At 43.6% G+C, this 24,391-nt stretch overlaps 1 protein-coding gene across 1 annotated transcript in view; it reads left to right on the top strand.

The window, feature by feature from the left end:
* The window catches only part of ESR1 (estrogen receptor 1), a 345,467-nt gene that overhangs the window by 38,244 nt on the left and 282,832 nt on the right, over window positions 1–24,391 (top strand). The window contains exon 2 of the mRNA XM_075554364.1: window positions 9,103–9,293. Within this exon, the coding sequence (XP_075410479.1) occupies window positions 9,103–9,293 (191 nt within the window). The remainder of the gene's footprint in view (window positions 1–9,102; window positions 9,294–24,391) is intronic.

The following is a 24,391-nucleotide window of genomic DNA, read 5'->3' as shown; positions in this document are numbered from 1 at the left end:
CACTTTGAAGACGTAGAAAAGGTGAAGAGAAAAAATGAGGGAGGTGCTGTCAGCTATCTGAACAGATGAGTTTGAAAAATGTTTCCAAGAATAGAATGGCAGATTTAACAAAAGTATTAAGTTTAATGGAGAGTACTTTGAAGGTGATAATGTTTTGTAAAAAATTTAAATACATAACTTTGAAAAAAATCTGGTTTTTCAGTACTCAGTTGTATGATTGTTTCATCCAAAGAGGGTAATACTAGTCCATATCAGCTCACTAATATCTAGGGTATCGATCTTTACATTTCATTTTCTTTTTGACAACTTCCAGTTTTCCTAGAAAAACACTCCTTACATCTCATGTATTGGTTATTAATACATGTTTGTATCGATTTCTTCTCCTTTTGCATTGTGCCACATTAGCAATCGAAGATTCAAAAGTTTTACTGTAGCCAAGAGAGGAAGGTCAGCTCTAGAGTGAGGAGACAGCTCTTGTTGAGTCGTGTAAGCGCCTTGCAGCCTCAATGGTTTGTCTTCTAGCACTACAGAAGACAGCGTTCCACCATCTTCATTCATCAACTCCCCGCCCCAATACATCACCATCTTCTTCTTCCTAGTCGGTCCTACGCTGGCAGCTCTGCTGACCTTGAATGATCCTGCATTGACTTGAAATAACATTGACAGACTGTACAGAGTTACAGCAGCACAGAACTCACTACATGATGATACTTGGAAAGACAAGTGGTAGAAGACAAGGCAAGTCTAGTGACAAGCACCTCTCAGCTTCTGCTGCTCTGGGAATGTCCTAACTTGACCTTGTGTTTTAGAGGACAGTGTTTCAGGATACAGACTTCTTGGCTGATATATCCTCTTTTTAAAGAATGTTTGCCTGTCAGCCCTTTAGATATGTCCTCACACTCCCTTCTAACTCCCATGGTTTATCATGGGAAGTCACTTGCTAATCTTACTGAGAATCACTTGGATGCACTAAGCCATCTTTTTTTTTTTGTTGCTTTCAGAATTCTCTCTTTTCTTCCATGTTCAGCAGTTTGGTTGCAAAGTGTGTTCGCATGAATCTATTGGAATTTATTCTGGCGGGAGTTCTTTAAATTTCATGTCTTTTATCAACATTGGGAAGTTACAAGCATTTAAAAATAGGTTCTTTTTTCTCTTTTCACAATCTTTTATCTTTCTGGGAATCTCATAAGTGTGTTATTTCACCCAATGGTATGCTACAAATCCTTTAGACTATATTCACTTCTTTCCATTTTCCTTTTATTTGATCACCTCAATTGCTTTCACAGTCATATTCCTTCCTTCTATTTTCTTTCTGTTTACATCTGCTGTGGAACCCTCCCATTGAAATTTTCATTTAAGTGATTGTGTTTTTACTTTGAGGCTATAGTTGCTTCATTTTACTATTTTTGTTAACATTCTCATTTTGCTCAAGGTCACTTTGCTTAATTTCTCTTTGTGTTTTACTTAAGACAGTTGTTTTAAAGTCTTTGCTAATAAGTTCAGTGTGTGGGCTTCCTCAGGAACAGTTTTTCACACTTCATTTAGTTTTGAGTGGCCGTCTTGCCCTGTTTCTCTGTAATCTTTCTGTTGAATGTGGGATATATAAATAGTACAAGAATATTATAATGTTACAATGTGTCATGTTGGTAACGAGACCTTCCTTTTTCCTGAGTACTTAAAGAAAACACGCTCAAAGCTATCTTATTGCGGATTAGTCTGGAAAAAAAATGTTCAGCGACATGCCAAGATTACTTTTGCAAAGATTCTCTTCTTCAATATTTGGTTATTTACGTTTCTTGTTTTAGCACGGGCTCAGCTAATGTTTTGACAGAGGTTTTCTTGAATGTTAAGAATTTAAAAAGGAAATAAAAGCACACAAATAAGCAAAATAACCCCACACAAACAGAAAGAAAGAAAACCAAACAAATAAACAATGAAAAGAACAGAAAATACAACATCTTTCTCAACATTTGCAGAATAGTTCTATGCTAGGCTTTTTCATTCAGTACCTGGCAGGCCTGACAGTGAACCTAGAGACCAACCTGAATGAAAGTTGATGTCTTTCTTAGGTCTTTCGAGAGCATGCATTTCCCTTTGGGCAACAGTGTAGCATTCTGCACTTCCCCATGGAGTCTTTGAATGCTCTAGTTTCTCAAGGAAACTCTTTCTCCGACTTTGCTTCCCGGTCTTAAGGTCATTTATCATGTTTTAATCAAACTCCTTTGTCCTAAGTGGTGATAGGTTGCTTTTTTGCCTTACAGTATATAAAGCAATGCCTTTGACTTTTCTTCCCTGCTGGAGCTTTGAGAAGGGGACACAGAATTTGAGCATCTTGCTTCAGTCCAGGATGTACCTACGAGCAGGTTAGAACTGAGAAAGGAGATCTGATCTGCTTCGTCCAGAATGAGGGGCCACTGGCTCATGTTGGAGCTAGGAACTGTGGCTTTCAAGGCAACCGTGAGGCTGGAGACAGCTGGAGCACGGAAGTAAAATAACCTGAATGCTTTCTAGACTTTTTAAAATTATTATTCATTCGTCATATTCTTGGTTGCTGCAAACTTTTAACTGTTTTCCAGAATTTGGATAAAATTTGTTCTGACAGCTTTGCAAATGCTATTCTTTTTTAGATTTTTGTGGTGACAAGAAGCTTAAAGTAACAACAGCAATAACAACATCTCAAAGCTTCTTGTGGTGATTGGCAGGAGCCCTGGTGGTGTCGCGGTGGGTATGCTTTTGACTGCCATCCGCAAGGTCAGCAGTTCTACATCCCTAGCGGCTTCATGGGAGAAAGCGAAGACTTTCTACTCTGAGAAAGATTTACAGCCTTGGAAACCCACGGCGCAGCCCTACAGGGTCACCATGAGCTGGAATTGACTTGCTAGCAGTGAATTTTATGGTGACAGGACCACGGCACTTCTTAATGTACCATCTTGTTGACGTCTGTGCATTAGTGCTTGAAAGAAATACTTGACTAAACTTCGCCATGGTTTAGGTACAGGAGGTGTATTGCATGTAATTTACAATTGGGAGCAAATGAGAGAAGATTCTTATGTTCCTGGAATTATTGTTTACTCATGAAACACTACACACTGCCACTGAGTCAACTCTGAGTCATCAAACAAAACCAAACTCACTGCCATCAAGATGATTCCAACTCATCGTAATCTTGAGGCGGGTGTCCGTGAGTGTAAATGGTTATGGGAATAAATAGCCCGTGTTTCTCCCATTATTGTTTACTAGGGAGATATAAGTAGTCAACAATAGTCACTCAAATGCAGGACTGGAAAGTTTGCTAAGTTCCAGGAAGAGAACAATGTAGGGCGCTGTAATGCACATAGCTTTGGGGACTCGGTTTCCTAAGGGGGTCCTTAGGGTGCTGCTGCAGTGGCACTTGGTCATACCACATTTCTAAAGTGGACATCTGTTGGTTCCTTCAATTCAGTTTCGCAACACATTTCCTCTAGAAACCAAGGCTTTCAAATGCTTTTCAATTGTTTGGCAAATCCAGGGAATCATGCGTTTGTTTGACTGACTGACACATTATTCACGGCTAGAAAAACAACAGTATTTGATTGTATTGAGTTCAAACTTTTGATTAATGACAATGTCCTTGGCAAGGATTTTTGTGAAGATTTGTTTTTACTTCATCCAAGAGAATCCACTTCCTGGACCAAACATGAATGCTTTCAGACATATCTCTTCATTTCTTCAAATGTGTAGTGTCAGTGATTTGGAGATGTTTAGTAGTGAATTGATACAATGCACATGGAACTGAGATCAAATCATTTGGGTTGCTCCTTTCCTTAGGTGCAGGGGTGTTGCCATTTCTAAAAAATCTGATCCCTTATGTCATGCTTGTCAAGCCATTGCTTGTTCGTCCTCTTTGGCCACATGTGTGCCTTGCGGTGGCAAAACACCCTTTCATCGCTTGCTTAAGTTTCTTTGCTGCTTCTGTCCAGAAAATCTTTGAAGGGATCACTGGGCTGGAAAACATCAATGCTCTTACCATGGAGCTTGATAGACTAGCCAGCTTCGAATCATAATCTTCTGAGAAAGATCCCACTTGGAAACTAAACTTTTAGTGACAGTTCAGTGAGAGATACTACTTTTATGAGGAGACGGGTGTTTTAGCAACTTGGCTGAAGAAGTAGTTAAGCTTTCACTTAGGGTACTAGGTAAGGGCTCTGAACTAGGTACTAGGGTGGGCTGTCTGAAGTGCCCTGTGAGGAGCCCTGGTGGCGTAGTGGTTGGTTACGCATTGGGTTGCTAATCACAAAGTCAGAAGTTTGAAACCACCTACCACTTCTCAACTCCCGTGAAGATTGACAGTCTCAGAAACCCAGAAGGGAGGTTCTCTCCTGTCTTATAGGATTGGAATGAGTCAGAATGGACTTGATGGTTGTGAGTTTTGCTTATCTTGAGTGAAGTGTCCCGTGTGACCAGCGGAACCGGAAGAACTTTTGGATTCGGAAAGAAGAGAAGGTCATTTTGAGGCTTTGAATAAAAGGAGAAACCAAAGAGGCTCTGAGGCGGAGGGGGAGAAAACAAGGTGAACCTAAATGCAATGTGAACATTTCCTACCAAAGAGGCATGAAGCCAGGTCAGGTCAACAAAGCTTCGAAGCAGGCCCATCCCTGGGAGGGCTCCAGTCACAGGTACTCAGATAAGTCTAGCGTGGTGTCTGACCCACCTGGCCGGATGTTCTGAGCCCGCGTCTGGATTCCCCCCACTGTGTTCTTTTTCACTGCACATAATAGGGCCAAATGAATCTGCCTCCCGAGGCCACAACGCCTCAATTTAGAGGCATTTGTGCCAAATTAGCTTTGGATGCCCTACCCAATGTGAGCACTTTTATCAAGGTGCCACGGGTTGTGGCTGCCCCTGGGAAGACCTCAGCTGCCCGTTGGCTTGATGTTGATTATACTTTTCTCCACGACATCCCCCAAGTCGGTGGTGGTGGAGCAGAGAGGGATCGACATGACAGTCAACTATGTTACCTGTATGGATTTCAATGATGATTTGGAAAGTGACTTTTATGATGGGCACACACACGGGGGCTTCAAAAAGTTCATAGAGAAGCGGAATAAAAGGATAATGGAGTTTTTTCCATGAGATTTTTGAAGCTGGCGTGTGTAAAGCCTGTACAATTTCCCTGCTTATTTCTGGACCCCTTCCAGCTTCTTGCCCCGCATCTGTAATGGGTTTCCAGTGTCCCAAGGTCATCTCCAAAGTGAAGTGCAGGTGAAAGGCCTCGTGGTGACAGTGCACATCTCTTTGAAATCTGGAGAAAATGGGATTTTGCCAGTCCCTCTCTTGCCATCACATTTATGAGCTGCATTCACAGATTCCATTTATGTGGTACACATGACCGCTTTATTGGCTCGGTCATGATTAATTTAGTTGGGAGCAATATTGAGTCCATGTTCCAGGGGAGGCGGTATGCTTTCAGCACTTGGGATTCCCAAGGTTAGTGAGAGACTCAAGACGTCACCAAGGAGTTGAGAATGTGCAACGGAAGGAACTGGAGAGCACGGCAGCTGGAGAGGTCCATACAAAGCTGCCGTAGAATCCAGAGCAGGGCTGCAGGGTACGTGACTTCTTGTTTGCAGGGTTTGGAGTGGCCGGGTAAGAAGAATTCACGGGAAAGGAGACCTTCATGGGCAACATTTTATTGTGGAAAAATGAGTGGTAGACTCTTGGCCACCTTGACATTTTTGCCCCTGCGTGTCTTGTTATTCATGGAACAAGCACGCATTATCTGCTGCAATAATTAATAAAGGTTATAAGACACTGGAGGCCTAGTGGCATATTGGGTTATGTGTTGGGCTGCTAGTCACGAGGTCAGTCGCTTGAATCGCCCATCCATTGTAGAGGCAGCACACAAAGAGGTGGCTCTCATCTGAAAGATGGAAAGCTTCAGAAACCAGCTCTGTAGGGTCAGTTCTGACGTTGCGAGTCAGAATCACGTCCAGAACCGTGTGTTTGGTCTTTCAGTTTATAAGACACTGATGGAGTCCTCGTCGTGCAGTGGGCAAACACTCCGCTGCTAACGGAAAGGTAGGCAGTCAGAACCCACCAGCGGCTCTGCAGCACAAAGGCTTGACAGTCAACTCCACCCAGACCACGGCCTTGGAAACCTGATGAGACCATTGGACTCTGTCCTCTGTGGTTGCCATGAGTCGAAATCTACTCGATGGCAATGGGCTTCGTTGGGTTTGGTTATGAGACACAGAGCAGAGTCTTGGTGGTACAGAACGGTAACATGCAAGGGCATCGAGCCAAAAGGTGGGTGGTTTGAGTCCACTCAGAGGTACCTTTGAAGAAAGAGCGGGTGAGATCCTTACTTCTGACAAAAAAAAAATCAGTCACTGAAAATGCTAGAGCACAATTCTTTTGCGTCACACAGGGGGTTGCCATGAGTTGGGATCGACTCAAGGCCACATGGTTTTGGCAGGTTTTACAGGACACTGGGCCTACCAATTTTGTGCTTTCAGAACACCGCCCATTCCCCCATCAATAGTTGAATATTCACGGCTGCTTCCTGCTGCCTTTGAATCATGCATGACCATGAATAAACAAACAGGGAAAAGATTTGAGGTTGATTGGGGTGAGCTCAACAGCACAGTGATGACATGGAATGAGATGGGCAGAAGAACATGAAGTAGAGTGGAGGACTGGGGACCAGGGCTGCCCAAGGATCATTAAACAATATGCCCAAGGACCATCGTCCTTCTGGAGGTTGCCATGGCAAATGGAAACATTTGCAAAGTTGGCCCTACTCATCCCTCGTAGCCGATGCTCTGTGAATGTGATGGCAACCGTCCTTTGAAAACCACCCTGGCAAAATACACCGTGGACGGCATTTAGGAGTGAGCAGGGAAGCGCTGTATGGGACAAGGCAGAGGGAAAGGTGCTGCTGGTGAGCATCAGGGTGGTGGCTTGCGTTCAGTGGGAAATCGAAGGTAGCCGCACCAGCTTCGTTTGCTAAGAGACCCTGGGAGTTCCGTCTTCAAGTTCATGTTTCCCGTCCTAAATAATTAACCCATTGCTGTCAAATGTATTCTGACTCACAGCCACTCTGGGGGCGAGAGTCAAACTTCTCCGTGGGGTTACGAAGACTGAGATCTTTCTAGGAGGAGACCCAGGAGGGCAATAGTTAAGCTATTGGGTGCTCATTGAAAGGTCAGTGATTCAAACCCACCAATCAGTCACTCGATGGGACAAAGATGTGGCAGTCTGCCTCTTGAAATGTTTACAGCCTTGAGAACACTAAGGGGCAGCTCTAGTCTGTCTTAAAGGGCTGCTAGGAGTTAGAGTCAGTGGGGCCATGGCTTTGAATCTTTATGGAAATGGAATGCCACATCGTTTCTCCTGTGGGGTGTCTGACGGATTTGCACCGCTGACCTCCCCTGTCAGCAACCCGGGACTTAACCACTCAACAGGCTCCTGCACCTCATCTTAGATTTATTTAATTAAGCAAAATCTCATCGATTAAAAAAGTACCAAAACTTCAGTTTGTCTATCCAACCAATATCTTTCTACCTCATTCATACCCTGAAACACTCTCTCCATTCATTTCATAAGGATATTATTGAGTGCCAGTTATACACAGACACTGCCTGGCTCTGAGGAGGTTCTAAGTCGCTCACACCTTTTTTATTCAGCTGTACATGTCGAGCACACCGGGATCTATTGATTCTATTGGGACGAACTTATCCTTAGCGCCTTCTTTCCTTAGCTCCTTCCTTCCCTGTTCTTCGAGGTCTCTTCTTCAGTGCTCTTTCTGCTGTGTCTCTCATCCCAACTGTTCTAGCGTTCTTCCTGACTTTCCTCTGATCGTTCTTCTCGTGTACCCTCTCTACCATCTGCCACTCTCTCTCTCTAGGCATGTTTCCACTGCTCTGCCCGAGGCCTCTGCAAGCTCGCTTCCCTTCTAAAATCGTTCCCTTTGCCGTTGCAATGTTCTTTAGATATGGCGCCATCTCTGTTCCCATTATCCTCCAACTTCTCAAGGGCTGGCCTTCACTGATCTTCATTCCCATTCATGCTTCTGAATTTCGGCTGTGCCCCAAGTAAGACCCATCTACTGGGACTCCTTGCCCTGGGTGTCCTCTTTGCCAACTCCAACTTTACTTGCTCAGCCCCCACCCCACCCCACCCCACCCCTCCCCCAAACATTTTATTAGGACATCTTTCGGACATCCCTTATTAGGACATCTTTCGGACATCCCTCTTTGCCCGGTTTGGCCCAACCAATCACTCTCCCCTTCTGAATCACTCTCCCCCTTCTCTTAGCTCTTCCACAGCCTTCTGACTACTCATTTTCAGAGGCCCTGTTGGGGGTTGCTTCCCCTATGAATTCTTGGTATTGACATGTGTGCCCTCCGCTCCTTTCATGTTTGTTTTCTCCGCGCGCATTTCAATATTGAGTGTTGAACAATTGTTTCCTCCGACTATCACAGGATACAACAGATTCCTAGTGTTGTTGTTGTGAGGTGCTGTGGAATCTCGTCTGACTCCTAGTTAGGGTGACCTGGTCGCAGTGGCATAAACATTTGAATTGTTGTGTTTTTGTACTTGTTCCTTATTGTGCATGAGTTCATCTGAGTTTCCAGTGCTCTAGCTGTTGTATGCTTCGTCTCTGCCCTCTGTAGACCTGTAGGGTGGTCTAGAATTCGAATAAGCTTGGGTCTTTAATGATTCTGAATTAACTCTGAATCCCTGAGGATATGAATAAGTTGTTAGAAACCAGCTAATTTAATTTTTTTTGTCATTGAATAAAATCTGGCTAATATATTCTGGGGTAGGGAGTCCATTTGGAAAGCAAGTTTGCAGGAAACAATTTCCCTCTCAAGGTTAATATAATAGGCAAACACCTTTTGCTGCAACAGACAGCAAGAGGTAATGAAAGATTAGCTTACATTATGATTCATTCTTTCAAAATGTCAGAATAAAGTGGACCTGCCGCATCTCCTAGGCCTCTTATTCTTTAGAAGAGCATGCATGTTCTGCTTTTCGAATGTTAATGGATTCACTGGTTTTTTTTCTTTTCTTTTCTGTTGTTGTTTTGTTTCTTCCACTCTCTTCTTATTTTTTTTCCAGGCCACACTCAGATAACCGGCGCCAGGGTGGCAGAGAGAGCTTGGCTAGTACTGGTGACAAGGGAAACATGGCCCTGGAAACAGCCAAGGAGACTCGCTACTGTGCTGTGTGCAATGACTATGCGTCAGGCTACCACTATGGAGTCTGGTCCTGCGAGGGCTGTAAGGCCTTCTTCAAGCGAAGTATTCAAGGTAATAGTGTGTTGAAAACCACTTCTTTAAATTTTGCTTCTAAGACCTGATTGACCAAAGAAGGAAAGCATTGAAGCAATGGGTTGTACAAAACACTGATATTCAGTCGACCTCTGAATGCTCTTTTGGGGGAATTTTGGAGGAGAGACTGGATCTCAGGAGGAGTTGACAAAGGCCAGGGAACCAGGGGCTGAGCATTTTACCTTTCCTCTCTCTGAAAAGTCTAAATAGCACTGAACAACTCTGCAAGAGGAGAGTTTCAGTAGCTGGGCACAGGGATTTAGTAACAGCCCCTGGACATGCATACTGGGATAGTAACTTTCTATGTAGAATAGTCTCTCTACTTGGCCTTGTCTAAGTTAATGTTCTGTTTGGAGTTCTCCTTCAGACCAATTTAATTGTACCAGATATCCTTTTCCTCCTCTTCCTTCTCTTTGATTTCTCAACCAAGGCCCTGGCCTTTGGATGTTGCTCTTTTTGTTAGGTGTCACCGAGGCGGTTCTGACCCAGAGTGACATTAGGCACTGCAGAATGAGATACTGCCCGGTCCGGTGCCATCCTCACAAGTGCTCCAGTGTTAGAGCACATGGTTGCAGCCACGGTGTCAATTTTTCTCCTCTCCGTTGTTACCTCTCTACTCAATCAAAAATGATGTCCTTCTTCAAGAACTGGTCTCTCCTGATAACATGTCCAAAGTATGTGAGACAAAGTCTTGTCATCCCTGCCTCTAAGGAGCACTTTGGGATTCCTTCTTTCAAGACAGATCGACTTGTCCTTTTAGTAGCCCATGGTACTTTCAATATTCTTCTCCAGCACCACCATTCAAATGCCTCTCTTCTTCTATAGTCTTTCTTACTCAATGTCCATCCAACTTTCACATTGCATATGAGGTTATTGAAAACAACATGGTGTGGGTCAGGCACACCTTAGTCCTCAAAATACATCCTTGCTCTTAAATATTCTAAAGACGTCTTGTGCAGCAGATTTTCCTAATGCAATTCGTCTTTTGATCTCTTGACTGCTGCTTCCGTGAGTATTGATTATGGATCCAAGCAAGACACAATCTTTGACAAGTTCTACTTTTTCTCCATTTACCTATTGGCCCAGTGATGAGGATTTTGATCTTCCTTACTTTGAGCTGTAATCCAGACTGAAGGCTGAAATCCTTCATCTTCATCAGCAAGTGCTTCAAGTCCTCCTCACTTTCAGCAAGCAGCGTTGTTTCATCTGCACACCGCAGGTTGTTAATAAGCCTTCCTCCAATCCTGATGCTACACTCTTCTTTATGTAGTCCTGCTTCTCTGATGATTTGTTCAGCAGACAGATTGAATAAGTAAGATGAGAGGAGACAACCTTGTCACACACCCTTCCTGATTTTATTATTATTTTTTTTGCCTTTAACCAATTGCTTTTTATTTTTTTAATTTTTAATTTTTTAACAATTTATTGGGGCTCATACAATTCTTATCACAGTTCATACATATACATACATCAATTGTATAAAGCACATCTGTACAGTCTTTGCCCTAATCATTTTTTTCTCCTCTTTTCTTTTTTTATATTTTATTAGGGACTCATACAACTCTTATCACAATCCATACATATACATACATCAATTGTATAAAGCACATCCATGCATTCCCTGCCCCAATCATTCTCAAAGCATTTGCTCTCCACTTATGCCCCTTGCATCAGGTCCTCTTTTTTTTCCCTCCCTCCCCTTTCCCCCCTCCCTCATGTGCCCTTGGTAATTTATACATCGTTATTTTGTCATATCTTGCCCTATCTGGAGTCTCCCTTCCCCCCCTTCTCTGCTGTCCCTCTCCCAGGGAAGAGGTCACATGTGGCTCCTTGTAATCAGTTCCCCCTTTCCAACCCACTCACCCTCCACTCTACCAGCATCGTCCCTCACGCCCTTGGTCCTGAAGGTATCCTTCCTGATCTTACACTACACAGCATTTCTTTGTTCTGTTTGCATAACCCCCTCTGCCTACTTTCCTCATGAGAACAACGAGTGGTCTGGAAATCCTATTCTTTTCAAGGTCGTCCGTAGTTTGTGACCCACACAGCTGAATGCCCGGCATGGTATAGAAAACAAAAGCAAACATCTTCCTGATAGTCTTTCCATTTGGCCAAGATCCATCTGACATCAGCAATAATATCCCTTATTTTAAGTCCTTTTCTGAATCTGGCCTCAACCCCTGGGAGAGCCCTAGAAATGTACTGCTGCTGGATCTTTAATATACTGTTGGATGGTCGTCAGCAAAATGTTACTGGCATGTGAGATTAGTGATATGGTTCTAGAGTTCGAACTTTCTGTTGGGTCACTTTTCTTTAGAATAGGTAAAAATATTCATTTCTTCCAGTCAATTGGCCAAATATCTCTCTTCTAAATTTCCTAGCATAGACAAGTGAGTCCTTCCAGTGCTTCTTCAGCTTGCTGAAAGACTTCAACTGGCCTTCCATCAATTCCTGGAGCCTTGACTTGGCTCATGCTTTCAGTGCTTCTTGAACTTTCTTTCTTCGGCACCACTTCAGTGCTTCTTGAACTTTCTTTCTTCGGCACCACTGGTTCATGTTCACATGCTACCTCCTGAAATGGCGGAACGCTAATAAGTTCTGTTTGGTATAGTGACTATGTGCATCATTTCCATCTTCTTTTGACACTCCCTGTATCATTCCATACATTGCCCATGGAATCTTTCAAGAATGCAACTCGTCTTGATTTTTTTTTATTGAGTTCTTCCAGTTTCATATATCCTGAGCATGTCCCACCTTTTTGGTTTCTAATTCAAGGTCTTTGCACATGTCATTATAATACTTGTCTTTGTCTTGATGAGCTACCCTTATAAATTTTCTATTAGGCTCTTTGATTTCATCACTTCTTCCATTTGCTTTTGCTACTCTGTGATTAAAAGCAAGTTTCAGCGTGTCTTCTGACATCCACTTTGATTTTTTTCCTTCTTGTCTTTTTAAAGAACTCTTGTTTTATTCATATATGATATACTTGATGTCCTCCAAGAGCTCATCAGTTCTTCTGTCATAGTGGTCAATAGGTCAGATCTGTGCTTGAAATTCAGATAGGATAGACTCAAGGTCATATTTTGGCTCTCATGGACTTGTTTTAATTTCCTTTGGCTTTATGCTGAACTTACATATGAGCAATTGATGGTCTGTTCCACAATCAGCCCCTGGACTAGTATGAGCTGCTGATATTCATCTTCTCCATTGTGTCTCCCCACAGATATAGCCCATTTGATTTCTGCATGTTCCATCTGGGGAAGTCGTTTCTATGAACAAGTTGTTGGTTTTTTCAGAAGTCTATCATATGATCTCAGCTTTGTTTCCATCACCAACTTCATATTTTCCAACCACTCTTTCCTCTTTGATTCTAACTTTGCATTCCAATTACCAGTAATTATCAGTGCATAATGAGACCAACTTCCAACTGAAGTGGTTGGTACAATTCTTCGATTTCTTCATCACTGGCTTCTGTGGTTAGTGTATAAATCTGAATAACTTTTTAGTGACTGAAATTTCTTGCAGTGGATAGATATAATCCTATCACAGACAACATTACACTTCATTATTGATTTTGCAATGACCTTTTTGGCAACGAATTCCAAGTCATTTCTCTTGATTGTGTTATTCCCAGCGTAGTAAATCTTATGATTGTCCATTCAAAATGGCAGTACCAATCCATTTCAGCTCACTAATGCCTAGGATCTTGATCTTTATGCATTCCATTTCACTTTTAATGACTTTCAGTTTTCCTAGATTCATACATTTCAAATTCTGATCATTAGCATATTTTTGCAGCTGTTGTTCTTTCCCTGTCAGCAAATGAAGATCCTGAAGGCTCCATACCTGATTCGTATCACCAAGGTCACCTCCACTGCAAGAAAGCAGCTCCTCCTCAGTCACATTTCAAATGTCCTCTGACCCAGGACCTATTCCCCGGCACTCTCTAGGGCAAAGTTCTACTTCCATTCAATAGGCCTTCTGTATCTGACTGTGTTTCGAACCCATGCATAAGGTTTTCTGTGGCTCCTTCCTATGACACGGGAGCCAAGTCCTTTTTTATTGTTTGTTCTTAGTCTGAGAGCTCCACTGAAGCCCGTTCACTTTGGGTGAGCCTGCTGCCATTTGAAATACGAGTGACACAGCTTCCACATCACAACAACACACAAGCCAGAGCACTGCAACACACTAACAGACAGGTGGTCCCACCTTTGGATAAAATGACACAATGAGATTCAGTACTGGTGCCTTGTAGTACATCTCATCTTACCAAACAGGTATAAGCTGCCAACATGTCATGTTTCTCCACCACCACCCCCAGCCCAATTTCTTGCATTGATACTTTTCTGGTTCATAGTTAGACAACTTCTTTGATAAGCTGTCAGGTGTGTTTTATTTCTGCCTCATCTATATTGTCATATTACATAAGAGAGTTTTGGTACCTAAAATATCTGTGCTGAGGAACCCTAAGATATCTGTGGCAGAGTGGTTACATGTTGGGCTGCTAATCGAAAGGTCAGCAGTTCAAAACTACCAGCTGCTTCACAGGAGAAAGATGAGATTCTCTTCCCCTGTAAAGTGTTACAGTCTTGGAAACCATTAGGTATAGTTTCACCCCTCCTTGATGGTCACATGGGTCAGTGAGTTTATTGCTTTGTGTGTGTGTGTGCATCTCTGTGTGTGCATCTGTGTGTGTGTGTGTGTGAATTACCTGTGGTAAATATTCTTCGTCGCACAGGACCTAAGTGATTTAAAGTACATTATTATTATATACCGCAAGCATAAAACTTCAGCAAAACCTTTACCATGGAGTGATTGTGTCTCATAGTGTGTTAGTCTGGGTAGACTAGAGAAACAAATTCATAGACACTCGTGTGTGTAAGAAAGAGGTTTATATGCAAGAGCAACTGAATATTGAGAAAACATCCCAGCCCAGTGCAGATCAAGTCCTTGAGTCCTCCCTTAGCCCATGTGTCCGATACCAATCTATAAAGTCCTCCTCAGACTCAGGAAACACATGCAATGACACTGAGTACAGGAAGATCACAGGCCAGTCGGTAGGAAGTCTTGTGAATCGAGTAGTATTGGAAGCATCTCAGTGCTGGCAGGGGTCTCCACTGGTTCCTTCAGGTCTGAAACTCTGACTGCCTCAGGGTACCTTCATGTGGCTTCTCCTCAGAAATATCTCACCATGAGTGAGCCCAGAGTGCCTCCTACCTCCCAGGAGTTAAAATAGGAGTTCCCAGAATCCTCAGGAGAAGGTCATGTCCACATGGAGGCCTCATTAGCTATCTTGATTGACAGTCTGGGCTCCACCCCTACATTCTTAGTCCTCATATTGACACCAGCTTATGTACCCACCACACGTAGCCAACCTATAGAATTGTCACATAGGGATTTCCCTGCTGTCCTCTTGAGCAGAGCAGAGTGCCACAGCTTTCTCGTGGGACTAGTCGGTTCTAAGTGTCCACCGTTTTGGTGAGCAGGTGAGTACTGAACCACCGTGCCATCCGGACTTCATGCTTGTCTAACTGTTGGGACATCTTTATCTGTTCTTTGCTTTCTCAGCTTCAGTGACTCTTAGTTTAGAAACACTAGCAATGCTTTCAGTGTAGTTTGTTTCATTCCCTCGAAAAACCCAGGTGAAAACCAGAGTTTATAGATGCTGATGGAAGAAGTCGAAAGTCCTGACAGCATAGTGGATTGTGAGCTGGCTTGCTAAGATCAGCAGTTCAAAACCACCAGCAGAAGAAGGGACGCTCGTAACTTTTTGCTGCCCTCTTCATTCCTCCGACGTGGGGAAAACCTTCAGGGCGGTCCATCCTGTGAATTTTCCCTCTCATGGCCAAGCGGGTCATGGTCTTAGCTAGTCATAGCTTCGTCAGGTAGCGTGGCTGTCTTTGCAATGCAGCGTGTAAGGTCACCTGGGGGAGTGCACTTTCCCTGGCACGCATGACCTTCATGATCTTTTAGAACTCTTGCTGTAAAGTTTTGACCTTTTGGTTGCTTGGTATTATTTTATAAAATTAAAAGCAATCTGTGATAATAAATCTTGCTTAAACTAGATGGCGATATGTGTATAACATCTGTGTGTGACCTGTACATAACGAGGCCTGGTGCTCCGAGGGCTGGTGGTTTGAGACTCACCAACTACTCCACAGGAAGGGATGTGAAACTCCGCTTCCAGAAGGATGACAGCCTTGGAAACCCCATGGGGCAATTCTGCTCTGTCCTTGGTGTAGTTATGGGTCAGGATGCACTCAATGGCAATTTTATTTTTGGTATATAAAAAACTCACTGCCATCAAGTCAATGCCGACCCATTGTGATCCTGTAGGACAGGATAGAACTTCCCCCTGTGACTTTCTGAGACTATAACTCTTTACAGGAGTAGAAAGCACTGTCTGTCTCCTGAGGAGCTGGCTGGTGGTTTCGAACTGCTAACCTTGTGGTTGGTAGCACAACGTGTAACTGCTACATCACCAGGGCTTTGTTTTAATACAAACACACACATATGCAGACAGACCTCAAAAATATTGTTAGAAACTCTGTTTCATTACGTTTAGTTCCATTTTCTACAAACATGTATATAAACGCATATATTTTAAAATGTTACTAGCTAATGCTTGCTTCATTTAGAGAAAATTAAATTTACATTTTGGTTTCTGGTTAGCATCAGTCCTTGAAGATCTTTTGACCATTATCTTCATTTGTGGTTTTACTATTCATTTGATTTTATAAAATCTAAAACACTATTACGTTAGTCAAGCATTGAATGTGGTGGTGACAAACCATCCGAGAGAGGTAAATTTAAAGGATAGATTGGTTTAGGCTGAGTCCTCGAGTTCTCTAGGAAGACCAGTTATATATATATCTATATCATCTATCTATCTATCTATCTATCTATCTATCTATCTATCTATCTATCTATCTATCTATATAGAGAGAGATTTTTCATCAAGGAAATGGCTTATGTGGTTTTAGAGGCTGAAAAGTCCCAAGTTTGCAGATCAGATGTCGGATGCAGACTCCTTTATTCATGTAGCTATAGGTACTGATGAACTCACAACTGGTGGATCAGATGACAGGCTGCTGTCTAAGAGACGGTAGAGACTGTCTCACCCAAGATGAGCAAGTAAGACATCAAGCTTCTTGCTCACAGGGTGTGGAGCCTAATGAATCTCAAGGCAAGTCATTAGCTCAAGTCCAAAGCACTGGAGGTCAGCTGATGCAGGATCTAGATCAAGCAAAAGCCAGGGAGCTTGGCCAGCATGTCCATATACAGGTAGCACACCACATACCCCGCGGAAACTCCTTTTCCACTGGTGAGCGGTTTATAGCTGATCCCACCATGGAGGTTATTTCACTCTTATCAGAGAGCATCATGGAAAGAACTACATCATCACGTAGCATACCTGACTAAATCACAACAGACAAACCACTGAGAACCGTGACCTCTCAACGGGACACACAGCATTAACCTTGCTAGCAGGTTCATCTGCAAACTCGGAAGAACCATTTATCTGAGACTGTATTTCCTCACCTATAAAAATGCTTTCAAGCAGGGATCAGCGCCCTTTCTGTAAAAGGCCCGATAGTGAATATTTCCAGTTTTACAGGCCACCTTCGGGCCCCGACATCTCAACCATGTCTTTGTCGCTGGAAAGCAGCCACCAATAATATGCAAATTAACAGGTGTGGCTATCTACCAACAGCACTTTATGATGAGATTTGGCTGGTGCATCGTAATGTGACTCCTCCTTGAAAGTCCAGAGAAATAATCATTGTTTACTAAATCGAACGTTGCGATTGTTCGTGCTTATTGTGCTCTTACTTTTTCCCTGTGAGATGTTTTGAAGAGATCCAAGAGATATGTAAGACCTGATTCATAACCTTACAAATCCTAAAATTGATTTGGGGAGATGGTATATTTGTACTCACGATAAAAACAAAATCACAGAAGCAAACCAAACCAGTTGCTATCCAGTGGATTTTAATTCATGGTCATCTTATGTATGTCAGAATAGAATTGTGCTTCATAGGGTTTTCAAAGCCTGTGATCTTTCAGAAATAGATCACCAGGCCTTTCTCCTGAGGCGCCTCTGAGTCAGTTTTAACTGCGAACTGTTGATTAGTAGCAAGCACTTAACCATTTGTGCCACCCACCCAGGGACTCCTGCTAAAATTAGAACGTCAAGTCAGGATAGATAAAGAAAAGAAAAGCCCACCTAAATGTCAATGTGACGGAGGACAATACAGTCTGTTATAAATATGAATTTATTGCAATTGAGAGTAAAAATGACCTTTCTCTAAGGAATAATAGGGAATATCTCAGAAATTATACTCTCATAGTTGCTCATTATTTAGGTACAGACTATATAAATTCACATAAATTTAAATTTTTCTCTAAGCATTAAAGCATCAGGACAGGAGATATTTGAAAAGAATAGAAAAAAATCACTGAAGAAAACGTTAGCTTATCAAAATAGATGCTATTTGGGTGTGGCATTATCTCAATTTGAAATATTTTTGAAAATGTTCTGCTTGTTATTTTGTATATCACACTTACCTCCATCCTGTATGTGCACACCAATGATAGGATGTCATTGAAATGGTTCTGTGTAAAAATGCAGTTTCTACCTGGCTTCAGAAACATCTTATATCATGATGTGGAAAAATAACAACAACAAGCCCTCCAACAAACCCATGATGACCCCAGGTCTGTCCACGTAGAACTGTGCTCCATGATTTTGTATTATTTTTCCCCTAAAGCCATAGGGTTTTCAACAGCTGATTTGGGGGGAAGGAGATTACCAGACCTTTTTTCCCCAAGGTGCCTCTTGGTAGACTCCAACCTTCCACTTTTGAGTTAGCAGCTGAGCACACTCACTGGCTCCTCTATTTAAGTTGTGAAGTCACTTACATCAAGACTCTTCAAGTGAGTCCAATGTTCTGAAAGAAGCTTAGAACAAAGTAGGATCATGAACGTTTCGAGTTAGGGCAGAAGGTTCAAGAGCATGAAGTTCTCTAACTCTTCCATCTCTTCTCTGCACACCTCTGTTCATGGGAACACTCCAAGGCCCTGGAGTTACAATGAAAGGGAAGGCAGTGTTTCTGTCCACCCAGAGCATATGCTTCAGTGGGACACATGGACAAGTAGACCGGCCATCCCAAAGACTTTCGTGTAGCCGGTGCCTCCATAGGACTGAGGGTGGGCTCTGGGAGTCTGGATTTCACCCTGTTCCAGTGGCCGTTGGGTCAGTCTCTCAGAGACCATTCCTGACTTAAAATTAGGCCTATAGGGTCAACCCAGAAAGCCAGCTGAAGGGAGAGGGAATGGGTGTACGGTTACAGGAAGGAGCAACTGTGAAGACCAGCAGGTAATCTGGAGTGTGGGAAGTTGTGAGACTATAAAGGAAGACAAAATTGATTGGCTGTTCATTTAAAGAAAGGCATAACTGGGCCATGATTTTGTTTGCTGAGTCAACTCCAATTCATGGTCACCCCACGGTTCAGCCTCCTTACAACACTCAAGCCACTGCAGTCCAGCACACTGACAGATGGACACTGGTACTAGTCTTAGACTGTGTCGTTTATATCCTTTGTGCTTTAGCAGAATTTCCGGGTATTTGATTTGTTTGTGTGTATAAAAGGACAAGTTTAAAGGTTTCTGGCTGCATAGTCTCACTCGTGTCTTGGTCGCTTGGAACTGAGAAGGGTTTCCTTTGGTCCTTTACCAAGCACACTGCCCCTCAGACACATCGGAGGACAGTGAAGGGCCTGACTTATAGACGGGAAGTCCTAAAGGTGCAGCAGCTCCCTGACGTTTCCCTGTGACTTCAGAAGAGTGTTAGAAATGAGAAGTCATCAGATTAGTCTAATGCACTGAGTGGTTTTAGTTGAAGAGGTAAAGTGTTGGACTTTGAAAGCAGAGAACTTTTCATCCACTGCTTATGGTACAAACTTGATTATTCCAGAATTGAGTAATGGCTTCCAGTCATCATAGTTTTAAAAGCAAAGTCAAGGACACTATTTCAGGGAGAGGGGGAGGCTGGCTGTATTCTGAGTTCATCAATCATTGAGGGTGGAGGAGAAGCAGGGCTCCTGCAATTGTGTGTTTAGGCACAGACGCTGGGAGGAATTATATGAGCAGGTTGGGTAGTCGGAGTAGGACCCCTGAGCTCCCCAGTTCTGCTTTTTCATTATTTCAAATGGTCACGAGCCTCCATAATCTCTCTCTCTCTGTGTGTCATATGTACAAGATGCTCCATGATCTATCGGACAGGCATCGCTCAGGACTACTGTTGACTTCGAGGTTCGATAAGGCCAGGAGGCCCTGGCACAAGCGATGGTGTCTTGTTGAGTGCCATGTCCTGGGAGTCTTAGGTCCAACATGGATAACTGGCAACTGGGCCTACCTACCAAGCCTGAGTAAGCAACAGGTCATCCAGCACCCTGGATAGCTCCTGTGACAGCTGCAAAGACTTTTTTTTTTATCCCCAGAAAGAACCTCAGCTTCATTCAGTGGTCTCCATCCACTTGGTAGAATCTATTGAAAGAGATTCGCCTTTGTTCCCTAAGGCGGCTTAGTTTTCGTACCCAATGAGATCTTTCCACCCTCTGGCCTAACCAGACACGCTCCGCAGGCTTCCAGGCTAGAAAAGGCCAGCAGAGTGTTCCGAGGACAGAAGAGGCCCCCAGCTCCTCCTTCATCATGTGCCTGTGTGTTCTTTGGGGCATTTTCATAGATACAGCTCAGGGTTAAAATCCTGGCAATATGTCCACATTAAAAGACTGAATGTTGGGGCTTCCTGAGTATACACTTGCCCTTCTCTAGTCTCAATAAAACCTCATTGCCACTGAGTCAATTCAGAGTCAACAACCCCACGGGACAGGGTAGAACAATCCTCGTGAGTGTATGAGAGGGGTGGTTTCTAATGACTGCCCTTATGGCCAACAGCCCGACACATGCCCACTGTGCCACGAGGGCTCTCCTTCTGCCGTCTAGCCCCATTAAAAGTAGGAATGCTGTTCTAGACCCATTAATTGGCTCCGATGATGATCTGATTAAAACTGTCATGCATGAGGTATGAACTCCAGTTTCCTTCTTATGGCTTATGCTGCTTTCCAGACTCTCTCTACTTGACCTTTCCTCACTCATGGCGATGCAATCACATCGATCTCCTTTCCCTCCCAACACACCAAACACGTCTCTTCTCCACACATCAGTCTGAAGCCAGCAAGAGTGGCTCCAACTTGCCCTTTCTTAGAACACCTAGACCGTTGCTTGGCTGGCTCTTTGCCATTCAGATCTCTGAGAAAGACAACTTCTCGGATTACCCAACAAACCAGTGACCCTGGTTTCTTGTTTTGTTTTGAATATTTCATTGTGACTAAACCAGTTATTATCAAGGTGCACAATGCAATCGTGGAGTCGTGTCAATGCTTTGCAAGAATCCTTTGTGACTTCTATGGTCCATGGAACGATCCCCCATGACTTCAAGGTTTTCCACAGGATTTCGCTAGCCTTTCTTCCTCATTGTTTGAAAATCATCATTTCTCTCTCTGAAGCAGACCTTGGACTATTTACTGATACTCATAGATGGCCATTCCCCTTCATCCCTGCACTCCTCTCCCCGCTTTATTTGCCCTTTCACAACCTTCTCTGATCAAAGGCAACTGCCATTAAACCTTCTCTCACGCCGAGGTAGAAGGTTACTCTTCAATGGGCCTCGATATTGCTTGGACCCTGCTACCTTGTAGGGCCTGCATTTGTATATGTGTGGCCTCTTTCTTACTGACTGTGAGCTTCTCAAAGGTAATGTCCAAATCAAGACTTTGTACATATCGGTCCCTCGGTGACTAAGCACAGGAATGTAAGAGAGGTTGAGATCATGTGTGGCCTTTGAACAACGCAGAACTTTGACTCCCTTCAAGCATAGCAGAGCTGTGATGGAACCAGTCTCTGATGAAAATGATCTTCCAGAGGCACGCAGGAGAGACAAGAGAAGGAGAGCCTTCGCCTATGAAGGCTGATTTGGCTAATATTCAGTTGGCTTAAACCCAACCAAGCCACAGCCTTTGAGTTGATTTTGATTCACAGGGACCCTCGACGGGTTTCCTAGACTGTAAATCGTTATGGAAGCAGACAGCCTCATCTTTCTCCTGTGGAGCCACTGGTGGGTTAGAATTACTAACCTTGTAGATGGCAGCCCAATGCTTAACCCAATGTATCACTAGGTCTCCTTTGAAATAGCTTATACATGCCTCAAAGCTGGACTTTTGGTATTTGTGCCATGGGAAAAAAGGAAGAGGAGAATGAGAGGCATTCTAAAGAAAGAATCGGCAGTCACTTACGGTGGAGTATGTGGGAGAGAGAAGCAATAGAGTCTGAAGCAGAGAGGGGGAAGGATACATGTCCCTGCAGAATGGGATGGTCAGGAGCAGGGCTAATTGATGATCTGGCCAGTTCAAGCCCCGTCATGGTGAGTTTGAGGCGAGAGCTGGTGATCCAGGCGGAGTGATCCAGCATCCAGAGCAACAGAATACACCCTGTGCAGGCAATCCAGAGATGGAGGTGGGGCTTTGAGACCATTTCTTCAATTATGGAGCAAGTCAGTGGAAAGTAAAGTTTCTACGGTGCCTGAAGGTTGTACATTATTAATAATAGGGAAGTAACTTAAAAAACTTCCTCTCGATGCTCATCTTTGTTGTTGTGAGGTGCCATTGAGTTGGCTCTGACCCATAGTGACCCTATGGACAACAGAAGGAAACACTGTCTGGTCCTGACCCACCCTCATGTGTGTTCCTATGTCTGAGCCCACTGCCGCAGCCATGGTGTCAACCCCTCTCCTGAGCGTCATACTCTTTCCCACTGCTCTTTCACTTGGCCAAGCAAGATGCCCTTCTCCAGGGACTGGTTTTTCTGGCCAGCATGTCCAAAGTATATAAGATGAAGTCCTGCCCTCCTTGTCTCTAAGGAGCACTCTATCCGTCCTTCTTCCTGTCTTGATGTTACCAAAACCTTGTAAGAATCATCTTACCCTTCAGAAGTGTACATTCAAGGCCCTGGTAACTGGGAAATTACAAATGAGCCCCACAAGGATCATCTGGACTTTCTGGGAGCTTCTGAGGCAAAAGAGAACACGTTGGCTCCTACAAGTTAACCTGTCCAAATAGGAAACTACAGGAACAAATAGAGGTCCCTTTGTGATGCTTCAGCAGGACCCACGTGTTTTCTTTTCCCACCTTTGCAAATTTTTCATACCGTGGGAGCCCACAGATTCCTTTTGTGGCCTGGAGCTCAGCAGTTATTCCCGTTTTTGCCACCTCTGTTTTCCACTCTCCATCACTTGGCAATAATGCACGGTGTGCAACAGAGAAGTAAGATGTTCACGGTTGAGGAGCAGGGAGGTTTTCCGGAGCACTCTTGCTCCACCAGCTAGTTTTCAAAGGAAACTGTTAATAATGACCATTTATTCCAAGAACAGTCTTGTCCCCAGCTATTGGTAACTTTGCCACAGAAGTAGTTGTCACGAGATCAAATAATGTACTGCACTGAGCAAAGCTTTTGCAAAAGACGCTTTAAAAGTGTATTAAAAAGTGTAGGTATCGCCTTGAGGACTGTGGTGCACCTGATCCAAACCATGACATCTTCAATTTCTTATGCGCATGCAGAGCCAACCGTGACAAGGGCTGGCAGCTCACTCACTGCCATTTAGCCAATTCCTACTCCCAGGGACCCAGTGGGACAGGGAGGAATCACCCAGTGGGTTTCTGAGACTGCAACTTAAGCCTCTTCTTTCTCTGGAGGAGTGGCTGGAGGCTTCAAACTGTTGACCCAGAGGGTAGCAGCCCAACTCATACCCACTATGCCACTAGGGCTCCAGGTTCAAAGGAGCAGAGAATATTGAATGCATTCAATGATCTGCCGGAAGAACGAACACATTGGTCTTGGCGCCTTAGAACTGAGGGCGGCTAGACTTAGTCTTCCTTTGATCTCGTCATCAGGATGGACTGATCCGAGGAGAAAGACATCATGCATGGGAAGGTAGGGAGTCAGCAAAACAGAGGGGCTGATTCAGTGGCCGCAACAACTGGCACAATCATTGCAGCTGTTGTGAGGGTGGCGCAGGGTTGGGAAATGTTTGGGGGTCCCTGTGAGTTGGATCCAATTGGATGGCACTAACAACACAAAGCCAGGCCTTGGACCCCCAGTTCTCCTGCAAGAACAACAATGACGTTCAACATGTTTGCTAAACACAAGATGTACCCGCTGCATTTCATGCAAACAGGCCATCCCCATTCCCAATTTCACCTGCGCGGGACTCTTTCACATGATCATACGAGAATGCAGTGTTTGTATGCACACATGCGTGCAGTTGGAGAAGGGCTTGGAAAAGTAAAATCATAGTGTTTCTACCTACAAAATGGCTGTGGTTATTATTATATATATTTTTTGCCAAATAATCTGTATCTTGGAGAAAATTAAGACAAAATGCACCTGACAAATGAAATCAGTATAGAACCCCTATTTCTTGGCAGCTCTTGTGCACACAGCTGAAGCTTTCAGAGGTCTGTGAAAACCATGGCAACAAATGCCTTTGAAGGGTAAGCAAAGGTTCCAAATGTTTTTAATCGCTGGGGTTTTTAATGCTACCACTTCAAGCATTCTTCTTCAGTTTTTGTTCGTCTGATTGAAATTAAATTCCCAATTTCCTTACTAAGTGATTTTGTGTCGGTCATGGCATTGATGATTTCCACCCAAGTAGCAGTGTTTGTGCCCATAGACAGTATAGCAGTTTAGCTCATCAACGATTCCATTAGGAAGCTCTGCTTGTCAGTGCCGACCGTTTAGCCAAACAATTGTAGGTAGGTTTTAATGGGAACCATTTTCAAAGGGCATTTCAACTAGCCTTCAAGATGATGTGCTGGCACTGTTTTTAAAAGCCTACTGGTGGGGGCCCATGGCTAATCCTGCCTACCTTTTTCTCTTCTTTCGTAGAGAGCTGTTGATACCTGAAAAATGCAATAAAAGGTTTATTGTGTATTGGGTGGAGGGTTACAGATCAAATCAGT

Source organism: Tenrec ecaudatus, chromosome 7, assembly GCF_050624435.1.
Source record: "Tenrec ecaudatus isolate mTenEca1 chromosome 7, mTenEca1.hap1, whole genome shotgun sequence".
Taxonomy (NCBI): domain Eukaryota; kingdom Metazoa; phylum Chordata; class Mammalia; order Afrosoricida; family Tenrecidae; genus Tenrec; species Tenrec ecaudatus.
This window is presented reverse-complemented; position numbering and strand designations above follow the sequence as displayed.